The sequence below is a fragment of the Brachypodium distachyon genome, chromosome 1 (genome assembly GCF_000005505.3).
Source record: "Brachypodium distachyon strain Bd21 chromosome 1, Brachypodium_distachyon_v3.0, whole genome shotgun sequence".
Lineage (NCBI taxonomy): Eukaryota > Viridiplantae > Streptophyta > Magnoliopsida > Poales > Poaceae > Brachypodium > Brachypodium distachyon.
The window spans coordinates 28,835,081-28,855,912 of record NC_016131.3 but is presented as its reverse complement, the minus strand read 5'-3'; the positions used below and the strand labels follow the sequence as shown (position 1 = coordinate 28,855,912).

Genomic DNA, 20,832 nt, shown 5'->3' with positions numbered 1-20,832 from the left:
CGGCCCCGCCGCCGCCAGCGGCGGCAGTCACCTGTGCCACAGAGCGCCGACCACCGCCTTCCCAGGTCCCAGCGACTAGTACTTCGTTGCAGGGGGACAAACTCACCTCGGGATCTAAACAAAATATTAGCCCTGGTTTTCCTCGACGACGACAAATGGACAGTAAATTAAGCTCCCCGCTCGTACAAAGAGGATCCGATTTGGATTGATTGCACGTCCAGATTATTTACTACTATCATCAATTCTTGGTAAACGGATGTCTAGTTCAACCTCCCTTTAGCTGGACTAAACAGGCCACAAACTCTCCGACTCTGTATCACCGGTTCCCTTAGCTGCTGGCTCTTGAGTCTTGATTAATTAGGACTATATCATGTACTGGTAGTGCCATTTCAGAAAGAAATCCAGCAAGATTCCTGACGGCAAACTAGTGAGGCACCATTGTTTCAATGAGGGAGGCCTATTGTTTTTCTTGAATGAATCCAGCAAGCTCTGTGAAGTACATATGGGATCACGAACTGACTGGACCAAGTATAACTGTAGGCTTCTTCCCTGTTTGCACCTCCTTGTGTGGGTGATTTGTTGTATTGCCGGGCTTGCAATCCCAAGCATTGCCTGCTCCTCTACTTCTTCTCTTTCTAATAAAATTGCGGCCTCAGGCCCTTCGACTGGACCAAGTATAAGTATGTATTTACGTCTTAATTTGGGAGTTACCCCTGAGATTGACCAACATAAACAAGCAGGGCAAGTGGAACATTGGTGCCGGGCAAAACAACCTTTCTTTTTTCTGCCGGGAAGCACGCATACCGTCACCAGTGTAATTAACTTAACACTGTGATCTTCACTACAACATACTTATACTAGTACTTTATTTTTTATAGAAGACACTAAACGATTATCCTCAGCAAGTGGCTCATGCCTTCCAAGGAAAGGATGCACGAGCAGCACCATATTTTTGACATTTCAACTTCGAATACAGAAAAATTTCTACAGCCATATATCGGACGGACGAGAGGCTAAACAGGACTGCAAAGCTGGCCATGGTCCATGGGGTTCTCCAAAAGGACAAAATTTACTGTAAAAAAACCTTTGTACTTACTAGTAGTATTATATGATCTGCATAGATCGACAAGTCTAGCGTAGAGGGCAGACCATCTTTTGCTTAACCAGACGCCTGTTTTGGGGGATAGCGGTTTTTGTGGTGATAGATCCCATGCACCACTGGGCTTCTCATTTTATTTTATTTTTCGCGTGTACTTTGGACTTTGGTTCATGTGGATCTGAGCACTCCTTTTATGTCGTTGACCCGATGCGCGGCACACGCTACGCTGTAATCTGCCATGATTAATCATTCTTGGGGATCGATCGGCGCACGTGAAAGGAGCTCGAGTGAGCTCGAATCAAGGTCAATTTGCTGTTGCTGTGTCTGCAATGAACTGTCAGATTCTCAGTGAAACTGGAGGCCTTTGCCCCCATTTCGGAAGTGAAAAAAGAAGACAATAAAACGGGCCTTGATTTACACTTGGAAAAGCGCATAAAAAGCAAAGTCTATTGGCAAAAGCTTAAAGTTTCTACACGAACGATCACTGCGAATGGGTGCCTGCCGGCCATGGCCACATGCAAGTTTGCATCAACTGGGGGCAGCTCAAATGGCGAATTCCAGGGGATGATTGCGAGTGTGTCGGGCGACTTTGGTGAAACAAAGCTAAACTGCCGTCTCTATCAAAAAATTTGGCAACAAAGTGTGCATTGGGGGTCTGGTTGTTGCCAACTGTCTAGGCCACAATTTGGTGAAGTGACCACTGCCCAGGGCTAGTAGTGTTTGGCCCTGTTGGGCTGTTATTACCAGCAAACAGCAAACAGACGGGAATTTTTGTACAGAAACTAGCTACTTTCTCCGGCCAGAATTATTTGTCACAGATTTAGCACAACTTTATACTAAATCTGCGACAAAGTAATTCCGGCCGGAGGTAGTACTGATATCGTCTTTACATGCCACTAATATTGTCTTTAGATGCTGCTGATATTGTTTTTAGAAGCTACTAATATTGTTGATGCTGCAAAATTTCAGTAGAGAACAAAATGATTGCCAGGTTATGGGCTTATGGCTACCATACTTTGGCAAGTTTGAAGTTGGCCCGCATGAGTTGGTACTAAACCAAACAGCACAAACCGGTAGGTTCCACGGCTACAATTGAGTTTGTGCAACTCACTCTTAATACTGTCAACCAGACAAGCTAAGCTTTACAAGATGCCGCGTGATAAAAGGGCAGATCAACAAAGGCACCACCTTTTATTGCGCTGGCAAATAATTCACAGGAGACACAAAGTACTATACACATACACATCAAAGCCAACTCATCGATGTTACAACACACGCCAAAAATCGCCAAATGGAGCAAAAAGAAACAAAACAAAACCGCTGGGGCCATACAAAGCTACAACAACATACAGAGGGTCCACAACAACTATGGCTGACTATTTCCTTCTCTTCCGGCGTCAAGTATATATGGCAAAACTCCCTATAAAAAAGTATATATGGCAAAACTGTACATGTACAGAGTTCAGTCACACGGTGTTCCACTTGATCTCGACGTGTATCTTCCCGTTCCTCGAGTTTATAAGGTGGTACTTCTCGTTGATTCGCCCGTTGTTCACGACATCCATCAGGTTTATGTTCACGTGCCCCAGCGATTCCTGAAGGAAATTCCACAGAGACAGAAAGAGGGTAGGTTTCAGAATTTCAGTGTGGGCATGCGGTGATCCGTAAAGACAAACTGTTAAAGGTGGTTAGTGGCTGCGCGTAAAAACCGCAGGTGACCTTGTTGTGGAAGGGGAGGAGCCTGCGGCGTCTGCTTCTGACTTGGATGTGGATCTTCTCGTCCACGGGGGCCTCGTCCACCACAAACTGGAACTCTTCGCTCCATCTTGGATCCCTTGCCTTCCTGATAACCTGCAGGTTATGGACAAAGATGTTGATTGGTAGCTGGTGATACTGTGGATTTTGGTAACTGGACTGCTGAATGGTGATATTTTCATGCGAAATTTTAGGACCACGTGCAAAGTGTCAGTCTGCTGTACGTTTATATTCAGAGACACTTCTTAGACGTATACAGACTGTACGACTGATACTGTAATCAATGTGTGAAAACATGATCAGGTGTAAGGTGGCTTCAGAGTTGTGCACAAACATGACGCTACTAGCCATTGGTGGCTTGGTGCACATCTTAACTTACTGTCAACACTCAGCAGCCTAGCAGGGCAAGAACCTGGATACTTTTTCATGACAGTGGACTTATTCTACAACCTGCTCTGAACGTTACTACTCTAAACCCGGTCAACAAATTTGTAGAGTTATCTACAACTTTAGAACTCAGTTTTTCAGAACTCCCAACACACAGCAGCCTAGCACTTGTCAACTATTACTACTATCCTAAGTTTCCCGACCCAGAATTGATGAATGTTGAAGTGTATAAGTGGATCCAACTACAACTATCCTAAAAACAGACACGTGCCTAAGAAATTCGACAAGCTCTCTCTAAAAGGAAATACAACTCAGTTTCTTTTTTTTGCGGGTGCGAGTCAATCTGCAGTGCAATGTGACATAAAACACAATGGATGTTTTAAGAGGGAACTTGTCACCATAAACTAGCCTGCAGTGTAAACTAAGACTGACAATATGTCAGATAGGGTTGAACAAAAGAAGCAGCTATGTTACGTTTGATAACAGTGATACAAAAAAATGAAATGGAATACTGTGATGATGCAATAGGATTAATAATAAGTACTAATAGTAACACTAACCTTAGTTTCCCTTTTTTCTCCTCTGAAAAGAACCACAGCATATGGATTAGTGTGACGCTTCCCTTCAACATCTTCAGCATTCTCTACTGAAACCAACAGCACCCCACCACCAGCCGGGATGTCCCTTTTTATACTAACATTACCTTCCCCATCTGAAATCACAGCAGGCGTGCTATTGTCTTCTCTAAAAGGATCAAATGTCAATTCCACGACAAGCTTTCCTCTGTTCTTCTTGTTGTGCTGATCATTCGGGTTCATGCTTCTAAGAAGGTCGAGCGTAAACAGCTTGCTCTCGTAAGGAGCAAGCGAGCGGAGGGGAATTACTTGCATGCCCATTTTATCATGCATTTTGACCTGCACAATCAGAATAGGAGAACTGGTTGGTATCTGATATGTCCGGCCAATTTTCAGAGCCGGAAAAACCTAGAATTTCAAAATAGCAGGAAACACGCCCTTCAACTCTATAGCGTGAGGGTTAATAAATACTTAAAAAAACATAAGGAAATTAAGTTGCATACAGCATGCTAAACCTTTTCCCAGTCAAACATCTGGAGCTCCAGGACTTGTGTTTCGGGATCCTTGACTACGAGCCTGAAATGTTCATTCCATTCAGGATTTAGGTTGCTCATCTTAACAGAGGTTTTCTTTGAGGGTAGTCTCTCGCCACTTAGCCGGAGCTTGACGTAGGGATCAGATTTTCCAAGCAAGTCCATCTTGGGAAGATCCATGGCACGAATTACCTTGACGCGCAATATTCCAATTGGTTTCTTTGTAGCGCCACTGCAGCATGGTTCATAACTTTGTATCAATAATTAATGTCAAGTCCAAATTAAACCAAGAAAGTCCATAACCAAGAACACGGGTCGTTTCAGCTGTAAGAAACTGTACAAGTAGCGTTTTGCAATATGATTGCCTTATACTAGACAAAACAACAGTATATCTTAAAGTTACCCCCACCATTCCTTTCCTTGAATAAAGGTTGCATGTGCAATCCATTTATGCCAGACCCAAGGATCACTGTTAACAGTTTCTCCAATAAAAGTCCCCCTTGCAGAAAAAAAACTTATTTCCAGTTATCTATGGGATATAAGATTCAAGAATAATGTGCACGGAATATAATGATATCATGTACGAATTTAACTGAAGATAATCAAGTGGGGACTTGAATTCATATTTATCTTTTCATGGGAGCAGTAAACTTATATGCAACTTGTTTTTTGGGAACGTCAACTACAACTGACTTTATTTTTGCGGAAGGATATTGAACTTATTGCATATCATAAATTAAGCAAAGATAGAAAGTTGTTTGTATATCATTAGAGAACATCACCTTGCTCCATCCAAAATAGGAATTTGTATAACCTTCGGCCAATGGTACAGAATTGCAACTTGCTTTGATATTTGCTCCTGCGAGAGAGAGAAAGAAAAATGGTAGCTAAGTAAGTCCAGAAAGAACCAAGTGTATGGAATATCAACAGTAATGATGCAGGAATTGTGAAATTATTCAGGAACTTTCAAATTCAGCCCCCACTCCCCCCGTAGTAAGATCATGTAGGAGAGCAGCTACCTGGACAAACTGGTACAAGATAGGAATTGCCATGACATCTCCACCCAGCAATTTGAATCCAAAGTCAACACGTGGCTTCATAATTACAGAATTCGAGTCAGTCCCTTAGTGAAACTGACTGAACCTAGTTTGTTGCTGCTTGCACACAGAAGACGTTATGTACAGAACTGCATACTTAAGAAACAGATTTTATACCTTCTCCATCAGTGAAACACACAAGTTGGCAAAGCAGGGAAAGCTTGGCACAAGCGGCTTCAGAGTCACACGCGGTGCCAGCATTATATGCAAATCCAAAAGCTGAAAATAGCAATATGATCATGTCAGTGGTCTGCATAATAAACATATTTAAACGTGCCGTCTACTTGTCTGTATAGTGCAGCCAGGGGCAAAACTAACCTGAGTGGACAGTTTGAAAGAATGCACCTTCACGTTCACAGTTACATTTGCTATGCTAGCCCACCGGATCACAGGTTCAATTACCAGTTCTTTTTCTTGCATTTCATAAACTTTAATTCCTGTTTTAAAAAAACAAGGAAAAGTAAGTGAGGGAGTATCTGAAATATCTAGATCAGAAGCCTTTAAGAATATAAAAAGTTGGAACTGAAGTAAAAAAAAAATCCTTTTTATGCCCGGTTCAATTAAATAGATAGAAACAGAAGCATCAAATGCATATCCCAGATTTAAATTATACAAACAATTGAGTTTAGCCATTAGTTTCTTAACAAAACTCTTCCTTAAAAAAAATCTTATATTAGAAGTTTAGGACTAAATGAAGGTTGGTCAGTTCAATCCTGTCATTTAAAATTTTAAATGAGACTGCAGTGAGGGAAGGAGTGTACATTACAGATTTGGAACAGATGTGTCAAATTTGATCTATTCATATCTTATATTTGAATTGGACGAGAATGAAAAATGTAGTTTTGTGTAGTGATGGTAAGCATCATTTGAGAGATAGCGATGTTGTCCCACTGAACAAGTTGTACCAGGATAGCAAGTGGTCTGAGAGAAATTCCAGACCTTGGAGTGTAGGCGGAAGAGTGCCAAGTGTTAAGTCTCCAAAGTCAATCGATTCTATGCCATATTTTCCAATATACTGATCAAATATTGGCCTTGTTGCACTTCTAATTATTTTGCATATTGCCTGTTATAAAAGGAAGAAAAGTATTAGGCTGGTCATGTTTCTAACAAAAAATTATGAATTACACAAATGATGAAGCTGTGAATGACACACTAAAACATTCGCTAAAAGAACCTTATCCAGGAAAGGCCACATATCAAAAATAAACTTATTCATCCAGTCAACCTGCAAAATAAATGAAATGTAATTAATTAACCACTTGCAGTACTGTTTACAACGAAACAGAGGTTGAAGTATGACCAATATAATGCTGAGATGATAAAGGATAGACAATTGACAGAGTAGTATAACAAGTACAAACCCGTTCATAGTCAGGACACTTGACCCATAACGGAATGTCTGGTACTACGGTCTGTAACGTCTCAGAATCTAACTCTCGTAGAGGTCTAACGACAGGATCCTGCAAAGTCAGTCATGAACAATCAGAATGGAATATAATGTCTATCTCATCTTGCAGTCTGTCCATAACAGAAAACATCGTTACAGAAGTATAAGAACAGTGTTGATCTCATCTTGCATAGTTTCACAGTGATTAGCGAAACTGGGCTATCTACCATTTTTATGTTAAAAGGGTACATATAATTAAGATTTTTTCATATAGTCTATTATCTGACCCACCCTGTAATTGTACCACTAAAATCTCTGAAGACCACTGTTATTTAAATCTGACAGTTTAGGGTTCGATACTGTCTTACTGAGCCAGATTTCCATGTACCAATAGAGAACCAATAACATCATCCAATATCCCCTCAACCCAGCCAAAAATATTCCCACATGGCGTACCGAGTGCCGACCCTTACATCTCCAAAATGAAATCGAGCCGAAGTCCCATCTGGTCTCTAGGTCGCTTCCGCCGTGGGATCGCAGGATCCACCGGCGCCGGCGCAATCGCAATTTTCGTGTCGCCTAGACGCCTAGGTTGATGCCAGGCTGCCGGCGCGGCCGAGGTTGCGTGCGCTGGGGACCAGGAAGGCGCCGCTCTTGCGAATGCCATTTCCGGCCGAACGGTGGTGGAGGGGCGGCCGCCGGCCGGACCGTCTAGGTTGGAGCGTCGCGCTCGGGAGGGCGGAAGGCGCCGCTGCTCGGGAAAAACAATCGGAGAAGCTGACGGCGGCCTGGGAGGGGCCGAAGGGAGGCGGTGCAGAGAGCGGAAGAACCGAAGAAGAGGTGGAGCTGAGAAGAAGGTGACGTGTCAGTCCACCTGGTAGAACCGTAGAGCACCATCCATGTCACGCAAGTTGTCGTGAAAAGCGGCTTTGCGGTGAACTGATCAGTTTTAAATTTCGAGTCAGAAAAATTATTACTATTTCTTCGTTCGTTCTTAAATTTTTGTCGTTAAATTTGTACTATAATAACGACAAGATTTTGCATCCTACCAGAGAGATTTTAGATTTTTTATTTATTTTAGTTTACGATTCATACGAGGCTACGAGCGCCCTCTCTTGAGTCTCGCCGGCCATTTTCGTGCGGACTCCTTTTTGACCCAAAAATAACATGTGGACTAGCTCTGGAAAGTCAAAGAATTGGTATACTGCTCCATTGTGGACAAAGTGAAATCTCCAGTGGTTATAAAAACTTATTACCTTCGCCAGTAACACAAGTTTTTTCTATAGACTAGAGTACTGAATACTGATCTATCAAAGCCAGTAAACATAGTGTCACGGCACCTAATTTAACCCGGCAGTCATGACTTTTCTCTGGACTTAACACGGCGGACATATTGATTCTTTCTTTTCTTACGAGGTAAGCAATCCCGTTTTCGTTTCAGCAAAGTACGCTAGCTAGATAGGACAGTAGTCCATGGCACATTCCCAAGTTGGCATTTTGCTCTGCCACATTCAGAGTCCCAGCCACGCACGTCTTTCTCAAGTTCTCATTTCCTACGTGCGTGCGTGCTAATTTATCAAACCTAACCACCGATAATCTTGTTCGAACCACACACACTAAAAACAGAAAAACACCACATGGAAGTCCGCAGACAGCGCCACGCGCCCACGAAAATCAGATATTCAGATTAGAGAAATGGGCAAGAGAGATTTCGCCTTGGCATGCTTGGACTAGGCATATCCGCTCTCACATCGCAATCACCGAACGAGTCGCCGTCCCCTCCACCGGCCGGAAGTTCGGAACGACTCAGGATTCCGGAAACGCCCCGTGCATCGGTTCCGTCGGGTAAAGACTAAAGACGACTTAAGAGGAGCCTGTGAGCCTGTCCGTGATCCGATCAAATCGATTTATATGATCAACAGGCAGATGGGCAGCTACAGCTAGAGGAATATGTACGGCATGGGGATGAAATCGGACGGGAATCGGATACGCAAGCTAGCGGGTAGCGAGCGGGCCGGTGAGCTTTTCAAAGCAAAGGCTGGAAAATGATACCAAGTGCCAACTCAAAGGGATGATGACGTGCCCTGGTCAGAGCAGAACAGAGCAGTAGCTGGGGTAGAACGCCGATGCCCCGTGGCTAAGGAAGGAATGGACTCGGTTCTGACTTCTCATCACGGCACGGCACCGCACGACTGGACTCGTTCGATCGTCATCTCCCTGTCTATCATCTCGTGCAGGGATGCAATGGAAGCACACGAAGAACGGAAGAATGTAAAATGGTATTGGCAAGAAGATGTCTGGGCTTGCACGTACCTGGAGACGGCGGCGAGGAGCGAAGAAGCGGATGTAGACGAGGTATGCGGCGGCGAGCCCGATGGGGAGGCCGACGCCGAAGCCGATCACGCCGCCCGCCAGCCCCATCGTCCCTGCAGCAGCCGGGAATGCGCCAGCCGCATGGAGATCGAACGAACGATCGATCAGCCGCCGCCGCCGCGTGCGCGCAAGCTCTGGCCTCCTCGGAGACCTCGTCGACGAAAGGAGACAAAAGACAGAGGAGGCCGGCGACGGAGCCGAGACCAGCAAGCAAGCTAAGTTAAAGCTAGCTAGCGCCAAGCGGGCGGGCGGAGAACGGGATGCGCGCGGCGATAGGGGAAGGGATTTGAAGGATACGAGGGCGGCGTGGATTTTGTGTCCTGGTTTCTTCTTGCTTGCCTTGCGGGCGCGCGCCGGCCGGCCGACCGCCGAAATACTGTGTTATGTCAAGTGTTCCACGTCAATCAAAAAAGATAAAACAAAACATGTACAATGGGTTATTTTTTAATGTTATATCTTAAAATTAATAATTAGATGGATAAAATTAACCAAATAAATGCTAAGAAGAAATCTAGTACAATGCCGAATTTGCCTTATCATTATTGGCGAAGAGATCATCTCTTAAATTAAAAGAAGGCCCGTGTCTTTTTCTTCATTTTTCTCTCATCCACGTCAGATTTTATCCTATTGTTCACGTCCTGATCTGCCTTTTGAGGCCTTGCTTGACACAGGTGATTTTTTAGCCACGCAAGTGTATAAGGTAGTATTTCATTAGATTGAGTGTTCGCTCAAAACTCTCAAATCTCCTTCCACCATAAACACTAGTATGAAACGATACAAAAATGGGAGAAATATAGTGATTATCCCTTATGATCCACACCTACTAAACAGCTCATTGATTTTTATGTAATCCCTCCGTTCAACAAGATGTCTCAAGTTTGTCAAAATTCATATGTATCTAGTCATGACTTAGTGTATAGATGCATTCAAATTTACTTAAAGTTGAGACATCCTTTGTTGGACGAAGGAAGTAGTGTTTTTGAATTTGAGAAGATAATACACTAGAAAAACAGTAATCAAACAAGGCCCCATTAATCTTTATTTCCTTATATTTTTTTTAGCAGTTCCCTTGTGAACTGTATAATAATTTGCAAAGATGTCAACTGTCTCCTTCGTTCTATTTAGGGTCAGTTTGGGATTGCTGAAATGTGTTGCGCTAAGCTTATTTTATAATCCGTTGAGAAAAATAAACACGGAAGTACATCAGTTAGCCAAACACAAAAATAGGCAATGCTAGTTGGAAAAACTGAATTATCATAATCCACCTCGACCACATACTCACGCTAAGACGAATAGATGACATTGGATAGTACACATTATTAGACCTCGAATCAAAGTGCATACGTGCAAGGATTGACATCGTTATAAATAAAAAACCTTTTCCTTACAAAAGTTTTAGGCAGTACAAAAAATTACGAACCGTTACCTTCACCTCGCGTTTTCGTCGCTTGTCAAACCCCCCGCCCGATGCCCTCTCTTTTGCTCACCCCTCGCCCTCGTTGCTTGTAAGGTTTCCACCCGTTTTTTTGTCCGCCCAACCCGCTGGCCTAATAAAGAGTGGCCCGATCTTCTCAGAGAGCAACGTGGATAACTTGCATGATTTTACAAATCTTCCGGCTGTTCATCCGTCGCCGCACGACGAACTTGCAACCCAAAGGAAATTCACAATACCACACACTTGCGCAGTAGTCCGCCGATCACAAGCGGTTTCGCAATCTTCCAATTCCCAGCGGAACGACAGATTATGCTCGAACTTTCAGTAGATAAAACACCCTATCGAAACAAATATGGTGTAGGTAAAATTCCTGATCGAAACAAAGAGGAATTATATACTTCAGATGAATGCTTGGAGCAATTCAACAAAAGGTTCTGAATAAGCTAAAACGTGGTCTAACTCTAACCCTAGATGTACCCCTTGTATATATAGGCGAGCGGCAGCGAAACACACAAACGGACTCAGACTCAAACTAGGTTCGATTCAAACACATACAACCAATCCGAATAGGACTTGGCTTAAATTAGGACTCGCAGGTCCGGGCGCCCCTTAGACGTGTAGGACTCGTCGTAGGCTGTCCTGGTGCGCCTCGTATTCGTACTCAACTTGTGGTGGGCAGATCATTCTTGTCGTTGGCTGCCCCTTGCTCACAAGTTGCTCTTCTAGCATTTTGTATCCTCCATCTTCATTTGTGATGTGCCTGCCTCTCTCTCCTCCCTCGCGCATATCTTGATGTTGGATAACAACACATGATGATCCTCGCACGCGGCCTCCTCTCCTCCATGCTCCACGGTTGCCTCAGCCTCAAACCTGATTACACAAAGATACAGAGACTTAGGCAGTATAAAATTCTCATCAATATAAACATTAGGTGCAGCTAGGAGTGAGTTCACCTATTGTTCTAATAACTTGGCACGTGCTCGTGTAATTGGTCCAATGCGTAGATCATTGGGTTTATCTTGAACAGCAAGATCATCATTAGGCAAAGATGACAAAGGACTACGGATGCCCTCATCATGGCCCATTTCCCTCGGCCTCCCTGTCGCGTCTTCTCCCTCCGTCTCCCTCTAGTTTGCCGCTACCTCCTGCAGTCCCACCCTGATCCGTCCCCCGAATCCTCCTCAGCTGCATCCCCATCCGCCTCCGCACCGCGTGCCTCGGCCGCCGACGCCTGCTGGCCTCCTCACGCACCGCCTCCCTTGCCGCCGCCGCTACCTGCTGTAGCATAGGAGGCTGGAGGGGAAAGTGGCCCTCGTTGGAGGAAGACGCAGCAGCCAAGGCGCGCCCTGCATGGAACGGTGTCCCGGCGGCGCGGGGCGCCCCATGCATTGGCGGCCGGACGGCCATGGTGATTACCCCGCGCGGCAGTGCCTCCAGTTGACGGCGACCTGGCGTCTGCCTCCATGCGACGTCAACCAAACGGCTTGCTTTCCTGAAGCTGAACCTGCTGTTTACGTAGCCTGCTGTTTGTCCAACCTGTTGGGAGTTTGGTGAAGCCTGAAACCTGCTGGGAGTTTGCTGAACATATAATCCTCTATCCCATAGTGTTTTCTTACGATTATTTCAACTAATTTACTGCAACTATGTCCAGGACCTTGCTCTGATCCAATAAACTTCAGTGCATGCATATAGACTTCTGTTTAGAGGGCCTATTTATAAAGTGAGTATTCTCTGTGCGTGATGGTGTAGCTCCTGATTTACACACACAAAAAGCATGATGTTCTCTTTTTTGTTAGCTTGGAACGGAAGCAAGTACTCCCTCCGATCCATATTAGTTGTCGAAATATTACATCTATCTAACGCTTTTTAGACATAGATACATTCATATTTGGACAAAATTGAGACAATTAATATGGATCGGGGGGAGTAATAATATACTTCGGTTTTTTTCTATTAGAATGGTAAAAACAAATGCACATGCAAGGGTGAGTAATTCATAGATGGATATAGGGACTGCTACACGAATTACATATGAAATGAGAGTTTGAATATATCCATTCTCTATAAAATTCTTGCTTGAACTCTTCGTTGAGATATCTTTATTACGTGATGTACCTAGGAGCAAACATCGTTAATTAGAGAAAGAGGAGGGGTCGCTTACTTCACTATCCTTGATTTTTTTGCCCACAAAATGCAGTGCCCTATTATTCTATAGCTGCCCCCGAATCAGGAACAGTAACTCCAAAATATAGTCACATCTCCTGCAATTGCAAATTCTCAATCTTCTCGCTTATATATGGCAAAACATCCAGAGTCCACTTTGTTTCTATGAACTCACATATCTTTGAAGACACCGTGATCCTATGAGCGGAGCGGACCGCAGCGGCTGTACCAGCGCATGGGCGCTGCCACGGGCAAGGCACCATGATCAAGAAAAAAAAACACTTTGTTCGAGCAGAGCGCAGCGAAGCGGCAGTGGCAGTGGCAAGGCACGAACACTTTGCTAGTATTTAAAAATATATCAAAAAAACAGAATCAGCTTAGTGGGCCGGCCCACTCTGTCTCACCTGTGTGGCTGGCCCATGTCCAACGAGGCCCATCCAGCTCCCGTACAACCCGCGCGGCATATATCAATCAACGGATTTCGCACCAAAAACTCGACAAATCGAACGCACCATCGTCTCCTCTTCGTTTCGCCGTCACCCAAATCGCCCTCCCTCCCTGGTTTCTGCTAACCCTAGGCGAAGCGAAGCGATGCGCCATGCTCCGGAGCACTCGGAGAGGGAGGAGGCCAGCCGCCGCCGCTTGCGGAAGCGCCGCCGGGACATGGACCGCGAGATGATTCCGCGGCGGAGGAGGCGGAGGAGGACGAGCACCAAATCAGATCATCCGCCATCCCCACCATACGGTCACGGAAGGTCCGATGCATCGCCGGCTAGAAAACGCGCGCAGGGATTGGGCAGCCTCCATCCTCTCCCAAAACCTCGTCGCCTCAGCCTGAAGACGAGGAGGGGGACTCCGAGTTCGCCGCCGAAGTGAGCCGTCTCCGTGCTAGCATAGCAGAGGAGATGAGGGAAATCCTTGCTGACCATGCTGCTATGGAGCTGCAATATGCTGAACACGGTATTGTTGGAATCACGTTCTTGGACCTTTATTCCCCTGCTAGATCGAGTTTAATCCCTTGTGGACATTAGATTAGGCTTTGCACATAAACCATGGAGAGAGTTATCTACATACCTTTACGGAAATTTTAACAGTAGAAAATTATCTTGTTATAGTTTGAAGAAAAGCCGAGATGCCCAGCCTTACAGTGGAGACATATTTTTGTGACATCCATGATGGCAGTTCCCAGAGTTGTGAAGCTCGGAAAGTTGCTCTGCTAGCTTCAAAGTCGGTTGTCAGTCTATCTGCCTTTTCAGGTGCCTTTTTTCTCTTCTTCTACGAGCTAGCATCTCTCTCACCGTGATTTGCATCAATGTTGACTCCTACTCGCTTGTTTATTTTCAGATGAGAAGAAGATAAGAGTTTGTTCAGGATTCGTGATAGGGTCTAATCGATGTACAAATACCAGCAAAATATTAACTTCGGCTACGCTACTTAGGACTCATAGTTCTAGCGGAGTTAACTTTATGGTTCCGGATATAAAGGTGGGTGCTACCATAGTTCCTTGTGGGTTTACCTTTAGTATATGCATTTGTTTCTGACCTGATATTTTGTTCTCGATCTGTGTACTGATTGTAGGTCAAGGTGTGTCTACCGAATGGGCATATATCTGATGGCTTGGTGTCTATGCTAGATTTTCACTATAACTTAGCTGTGGTTGAAGTGAAATCTGACCAGGAACTTCCAGAGGCAATTCTTGTGAGTGAAGTTACCAAAAGAGGAGCAGTCTTAGCGATTGGACGTTTCTACGATCATGGTGGAATGATGTGTGCTCAGGGAAAAATCACAAAACAAGCCAGTGCCTTTGATTGCTCTGAGCTTTTTGTATCAAGCTGCCAGACGACCATGGTAATCAATCTGTGCTTTTAGCAGTGCATAATTCCTGCTCCTCTCTTAAGCTGCTTGCTGGTGTCTGTTCATGATCCTCAACTGGATCATAACATGTTCATGAACGCTTAGATCGCCACATTGTTGGTCGGCTCCTTATGTCAATGGACATTCCGTGTTCCACGTATGGTAACTATGTGTCTATGTTAGGCCATTGTAGCAGTCTGTGTAACAAATTACAAAAGTTTCCTTTGCCACTTGCCAGCTATGCTATGACAGCATTCTGTACACTATTTATTTGACAGCTCATCCCATGCTAGGTTACAAATTCAAGTTTGAGGTCTTGATACTAATCGACCTGAATTATTCAGCCTAATGTAAGCAGTAGAACAGAACTTGAATAACTTAAGTAGTAAATGGTTCTGTCCTTCTGTGCATACAACGTCACCTTGGTATGTGCAACGGTGAATGGGGGATTGCATATCTAGAACTGACAAAAATGTTCGATGCCATTATCTATTTAGGTAAACAATTGACAGTTTCACTTCAATTCTTTTCGTGTCATACTTGCTTGTTATGAATCTTGTCCGGGGTACGGTATGTTACAGTTATTTTTTCATGTTATTCAGTGCATTATTTCGCAGCTGCTATTTGATTGTGCTTGGGATGCCATTTGTCAGCTTTTCATAATTGTTTATTCCTTTTGACTAGGCGGGTGTTGGAGGACCCCTTGTAAATTATAGTGGTCATGTTGTGGGTATCAATTTCCATGGAGAGAACAACACACCCTTTCTCTCAACGGCAATTATCGTAAGATGCTTGGAACACTGGCAGAACTATGGGCAGGTCCATTCCTATTGACAATGCTATGCACTTTTTGTTGATTTATGGCTTTTTAAACACAAGGCATTGTAGCTTGTTTTTAGAACCTTGCATTTGATTAATAACTTGTTCTTATTTGTAGAGAAATAATTCGACCTTGGCTTGGATTCATGTACAGGTCCCTAGATATGTTACCACTTTGAATTTTGGAGAAATGTGAATATGCTGACGAGGGGTTTTACATTTCAAATGTATGCAACTCTTCCTTCCTATTTTTTGTTACAAAATTTTCTAGATTCTGAGATTTCAGAACATTTCTTTCCAGAATACTTCTTTCTTATTGTGGTCCTCATTGTAGGCATTTTGGCTATTATGAAAACCAACTCTGTATTAGTCATCTATTATGGGTTCTACAACATGGATAATTTCTATAATTGTTATAGCATGATGTCCATGTATGATATTTTTTGTTGTTTGTGGAGAAAACACACCTCAAATGTTGGGTGCATATGGACCCGGTCGGCAATAGGCATTTTTGTACGTTTTCATACAAAGCCTGTAGCAATAATATATACCAATTGGTTTTTCTTGAATGCGGGGTGCTCAACTGCTAATGCTTGATTATGCCTAATTATAATTTTCACACTGTTTATCTGGATTCCAAAATCTCTCAGAGTGCTGGTAGTTATTTTCATATATTGTCAAGGTGAACTTAATAAATTGATAATTAGGTGGCTGCGGGATCACCAGCTGACGCAGCTGGGCTTTCCGTTGGCGATGTTCTGATCGAATGTGCTGGAGAAGTTCTCTGTACTGCTCCGGAGGTGATTCCTTTTTCAGAAAGTTGTCCTTATCATTGTTTACATTAATTATTTTGTATCATATGTAAATAAAAAATTAACCACATTATTTCAATCATGCAATCATAGTTCGGTGCATTCTTGCTGGATATGTGCAAGGAACAGATGGAGACATATAATTCTGCTAGCAGTTTGACTGTAGAGGTATTCATTCTACATTATTCTAGGAATTAGGATTGCTGCCATATGTTGTAGCCATCAGTGTATGAATTGTACATTTTCACTAGGTTGTTGTAAGGAAGCAAAGAGATGGCAGCAGAGAGAGGAAGAGAATGAAAACGAATGTTCTAAGAGAGCCCGATTATTACAGGTGGCACATCATTTCCTACGACTTGTAGAAGTTTATTTTGTTGGAATTATTTTCTGTTCTCATAGTTGTACTCTCTTTGCCTTCAGATGGCCTGCTCCATCGCCCAGCTACAATCACAAGATTGTGGCTAGAGAGTCACCTCTTCAATTATTATAAAGGTAAAGTGAAGTGATACTATGCTAACATTATTTACTCCTTGCGGCATAATTAACTTATGTCCTGTTTAGTCAATACTAATAAAATATTTCTCTTTGATGGAACTTAACACATGATCTCCCAAATGTTTGTTTGCTGGAATCTGCTTATGCAGCTCACTTACAGTCAAGCACACAAGCTGCCACTTGCCGTTCTTACTTTCTGCTTTGGGTCTTCACCCCAGCAACACCCGTTGTTTTGCTCCTCTATGGCTATAGTCACTCCTGAAGGACAAAAATATATCCTCAGAGTCTTTTTGACTGAAAATATATCCTTGGAATAAACCATCTATACACTAACTAACGCATGTAGAACTCCCAGAATTCATGCCAGTGTCTCAAGACAAAATCCCAGGCCTGTTGCTTCCCTTCCTAGCCTTGCTAGTGGGTTACAAGTCCCGGCCGCTTCCACCAGCGGTGGTGGGCCACGGCAGACAATGAAGCAAGCAAGGAGGACGGCGGTGAGGCTGAGCACGAAGAGACACACGGCGAAGGCCACCTTTCGTGATGTATTCCACTTCTGAGTTGAATGACACGTCGTCGCCACCACCTTCCGCGATGTCTTCCACTCTTCATGCCCCTGTTCCTCCTCCTGACCTCCCTTGCCAACGGCATTTTCTGTACTGCGTACGTCCTCATCCGCTTCGACCTGGACATCACTGTAAGGGCTTCACATCAGGTTTTCCTTCAAGTTTTATAATTGTCTAATGGGAAATTATTCAAGCATTACTCTTTACTTGCACATCGTCTCCACAGGGAACACCCCAATTTTCACGACTTTGCATTCTCATAAAACCATTTCCTGACCCCACATGTCAGCACCCCTCCTACCTCTAGTTGGCCCAAATCCTGCCGTAAATGGCAGCGACGCTGCGACTGTCGCCGCGGCTGTTAGCCCTGTGCTCCGTCTAGGTGCAATGCACCGAATCACCCTGCACCTTCCTTTCTATAGCGCTCATAACTTCATAGAACCCGTCATCGCCTGCCTTACTGATTGCTGCCACCCAGTATCACAAAATTCAACTCTTTTTAAATATGCTTACCGTACAACCACGTTCTAGCTTAGTTAAGTACCTAGCAGGAAACCCTTGCTTTGGTACAGTCATTATGAAAGGGGCCAATGTACTATTAGAAACAAGTGGTGCTAGGATTAAGTCTAGAGAGTGCTAGTGAAAGACTTCATTTCCCGGTTGCGCACATCTGACGCGCAGCGTCAAAAAGAAGTGACGTGTCAGGTGGGCAAAGCGTACAAACCTCTTGACAGTGTCAATTTGATCAATTAGTCGTGCCCCCGGATTCAGTTAATTTCAGTTAGTAAGTCTGAAAAAGTTAAGGATCTTCTATGCTTTGTTTTCGAAAATCAAAAGTTGATTTAATCTCCGTGGAGCTTTATGCACAGACGGCTCCGGGTTGAAGGGACATTGTATTAGCCATCGACGAGCCTCAAGCCAGAGTGTAGTTAGGTCTTAGTGGAGCAGTATCAGCAATTGACCATCTCTATATTTCAAAATTACTTTCACTTTCTATAAAAATTCTAGAGGAGTTTTTAAAAATAAGCTTATCTATGAGTATTTCAAAATAAAAACATCGGCTTTTGCGAAGGAAATCCTAGAAGCTATTTAGGACCTATCTTTAAGCATGCATTTGCGTATCTCCTGGGTAAAAGTTGCGACTACACTCAACAAGCTTGTGGCATTGATTTTTTTGAGCTCAAGACGGTCGATTTCCGTCGCTAGATTAGAAGAATAGAATTGACCTTGTTTATGAGGAAAACCGGGCCCGAAAATTGATACAATGCACGTCTTATTCTAGGAAAGCCGCGCGAGAAACCCCGGCTACAAACAAACACAAAGCAAAACCGAAAAAACAAGCCACCACTGTCAAATCAAACCACTCCCGCTCCAACGACGCCGAACATGGAGCTTCTCCTTGCGCCAGAAGAAGGTAGGCGGAATCGGGCTTCTTCGACGACCGGAGCAAAGGAGGGCTGCACCACAACAACAGCTCGCGCGCCTCAGCACGCCCGCGTTGCACGAAGCCGCCATCGCTGGCCAGGGTAACTGCAAGCATACTCCGCCGCCAAACGAAGGCTCCAGAGGCAACGCCTCCAAGGAGGGTACGACGCCAGAGGACGCCGCCGTTACCCGATTCGGACACCGAACTTGAGCTTTCGCTCGGAGACACCTTGTATGCGAAGGGTGGGTGTGGATGAAACTGCACGACAATGCCTTTAGGAAGGGAAACGATGTCCAAGGACGCCGTCGTTGCCGGCACCGACAACGTCGGTACTTGGTTTTCACCCGCAGTCACTAGACCCACCACGGACAGGAGCAGCCACGCAGCGAGCCAAAGCAAATGCCTGACCAAGGGCCAACCGCACCACCGCGAACGTCGACGAAGCCTGTCGCACGCCACACAACCCCACCACCATCGGGATCCGGCCAGGGCGCCACCACCGCCCCACGCACGGGATCTGACGCCCCAAGACCCGGATCTGACACTCCATGACCCGGATCTGACGCCCTTCGCGCGCTCCGCAACCACCCGGAGCCGCCTCACCTCCCACACCAGCAGCCATCCCCGCAGCCACGGGCCCGCATCGCTGACGGCAGCCGCGCAGACAACTGCCGCTGCGCCCCGCCGAGCCACCACCGCCGGGCTCGCCCTCGCCAACGCGGCCCCGCACTAGGGAGCCCTGAGAGGAAGAAGAAAAAGGCCCGCCGCCACCTTCCTTGGACGAGCACGCCTTCGCCGGCGGCGGCGATGCGGGAGGAGAAAGGGGCCCTAGGCCGGCGGTGGCTAGGGTTCCCTCGAGTCGCCAAAGGAGGGAGAAGCTTTTTTTTTTGTTCCCTTTGCAATAAATATAATCTAGATTATTTTTTGAACATTGTAATGAATGATGTGAGATTATTGTTATTTCATTTTGGTACTATGTATAGGTAATCTTCTACTCCGTAGAAGACAACCCCTTTATATAATAGGTAACACCCCGGTACTGCCAGCGGTTGTACTGCCGCTGGGTTTTCACATGTTTTTGGAGAAATCAGCATCAAACGTTGATTAGGCCAGTTTTTCATATGTCCAAGACGTCCACAGTGATCGATTATGTCGAGCAATTTGTTAATTAGTTAATTAGCTATCAGCGTACGATCAGGACTTGGATTCCTGCCACGAGCGGCCCGAAGACCAACGTGCCAACGTGGGGGCGATCCTGGTAAGGGTGCACCGGCCGATGAAAAATTAGCAGCGCTACGATTTTACTGCCGCGCTGTTGATAGGTTTTCTTGCATAGGAAATCCCCCAAAACACCTTCCTGTTTCTATTGTCTTCTGCAGATACTATTAAGTCTTGCACCATGTTATATTGGTACTCAGATATCTGTTATTTGCATCTTCTTTTTTATACTCAACAGGAAACAAGGAAACGAAGTCTAGCTCTTGTGCACCACAAGGGAATTATCCTTCCTGCTGCGTGTACTGCTGTGAGCTATCTGAAGATCTTGCTCTAACACCAGCCCTGACCGTAGCAACGTCAAAGGTCATAACAGAGTATTTGCTCCGCGCCTCCGCGTGTACATTTCAACAAATTCTCAGGAGAAAAAAATTATACTGCTAATTTAGGCATATATATGGACATTATGTGTATTGTAAGAAAAGAGATAATGGTATCATCTCTTTTCTGTAAAGTGTACATATGGGCGTTTTTCTCAAATTACTTGCATATAAATTAACATTTCTTAATACCATGATTTTTTTTGTGACGAGTAATACCATGAATTTGTTTTGAGAAATTTTGTTAAAAAAGAGATAATGATTCATCTCTTTTCTGTAAAGTGTACATATATGCGTTTTTCTCAAATTACTTGCATATGATTTAACATTTCGTAATACCATGATTTTTTTTGTGACAAGTAATACCATGAATTTGTTTTGAGAAATTTTGTTAAAAAAGAGATAATGGTATCATCTCTTCTCTGTGAAGAGTCACATGTAGCTGCTGGAGCTGCACAACGAGA

At 44.5% G+C, this 20,832-nt stretch overlaps 1 protein-coding gene and 1 long non-coding RNA gene across 8 annotated transcripts; one reads left to right on the top strand and one right to left on the bottom strand.

Annotated features, from left to right (window-relative positions):
- Positions 1 to 2,261: 2,261 nt before the first annotated feature.
- LOC100824473 (synaptotagmin-3) lies at positions 2,262 to 9,552 on the bottom strand. Of its 3 annotated transcripts, none has more exons than XM_024456662.1 (13): positions 7,290 to 7,687; positions 6,808 to 6,906; positions 6,621 to 6,671; positions 6,386 to 6,509; positions 5,765 to 5,883; positions 5,564 to 5,665; positions 5,369 to 5,443; positions 5,132 to 5,208; positions 4,753 to 4,848; positions 4,332 to 4,581; positions 3,802 to 4,155; positions 2,819 to 2,950; positions 2,262 to 2,694 (listed from the first exon to the last, which is right to left on the bottom strand). In XM_024456662.1, the coding sequence occupies exons 3-13, from the start codon at positions 6,660 to 6,662 to the stop codon at positions 2,566 to 2,568; spliced, it is 1,500 nt and encodes a 499-aa protein (XP_024312430.1). In that variant the 5' UTR covers positions 6,663 to 6,671; positions 6,808 to 6,906; positions 7,290 to 7,687; the 3' UTR covers positions 2,262 to 2,565. The 3 variants fall into 3 exon arrangements, with proteins under 3 accessions (XP_024312430.1, XP_024312429.1, XP_003563444.1); XM_024456661.1 differs by having other exon boundaries at positions 7,307 to 7,687; XM_003563396.4 differs by lacking the exons at positions 4,753 to 4,848; positions 7,290 to 7,687 and adding an exon at positions 9,147 to 9,552.
- A 3,750-nt stretch (positions 9,553 to 13,302) lies between these two features.
- LOC100831792 lies at positions 13,303 to 20,584 on the top strand. 5 transcript variants are annotated; one of them, XR_002963605.1, is made up of 12 exons: positions 13,303 to 13,764; positions 13,920 to 14,060; positions 14,149 to 14,288; positions 14,383 to 14,652; positions 15,343 to 15,477; positions 15,632 to 15,704; positions 16,185 to 16,277; positions 16,383 to 16,457; positions 16,541 to 16,623; positions 16,710 to 16,781; positions 17,140 to 17,478; positions 20,230 to 20,584. It is a non-coding gene; the product is annotated as an uncharacterized LOC100831792 (long non-coding RNA). The 5 variants fall into 5 exon arrangements; XR_001407308.2 differs by having other exon boundaries at positions 16,934 to 17,478; XR_002963599.1 differs by having other exon boundaries at positions 16,934 to 17,496.
- The last annotated feature ends 248 nt before the right edge of the window (positions 20,585 to 20,832 follow it).

Coding starts and splice junctions, on each gene's coding strand:
- LOC100824473 (XM_003563396.4), bottom strand. CDS start 9,254: ATGGGGCTGGCGGGCGGCGTGATCGGCTTCGGCGTCGGCCTCCCCATC. Junction 6,672..6,807: donor AGTGTCCTGACTATGAACGG/GTTTGTACTTGT, acceptor TTTATTTTGCAG/GTTGACTGGATGAATAAGTT. Junction 5,209..5,368: donor TCTTGTACCAGTTTGTCCAG/GTAGCTGCTCTC, acceptor TCTCTCTCGCAG/GAGCAAATATCAAAGCAAGT.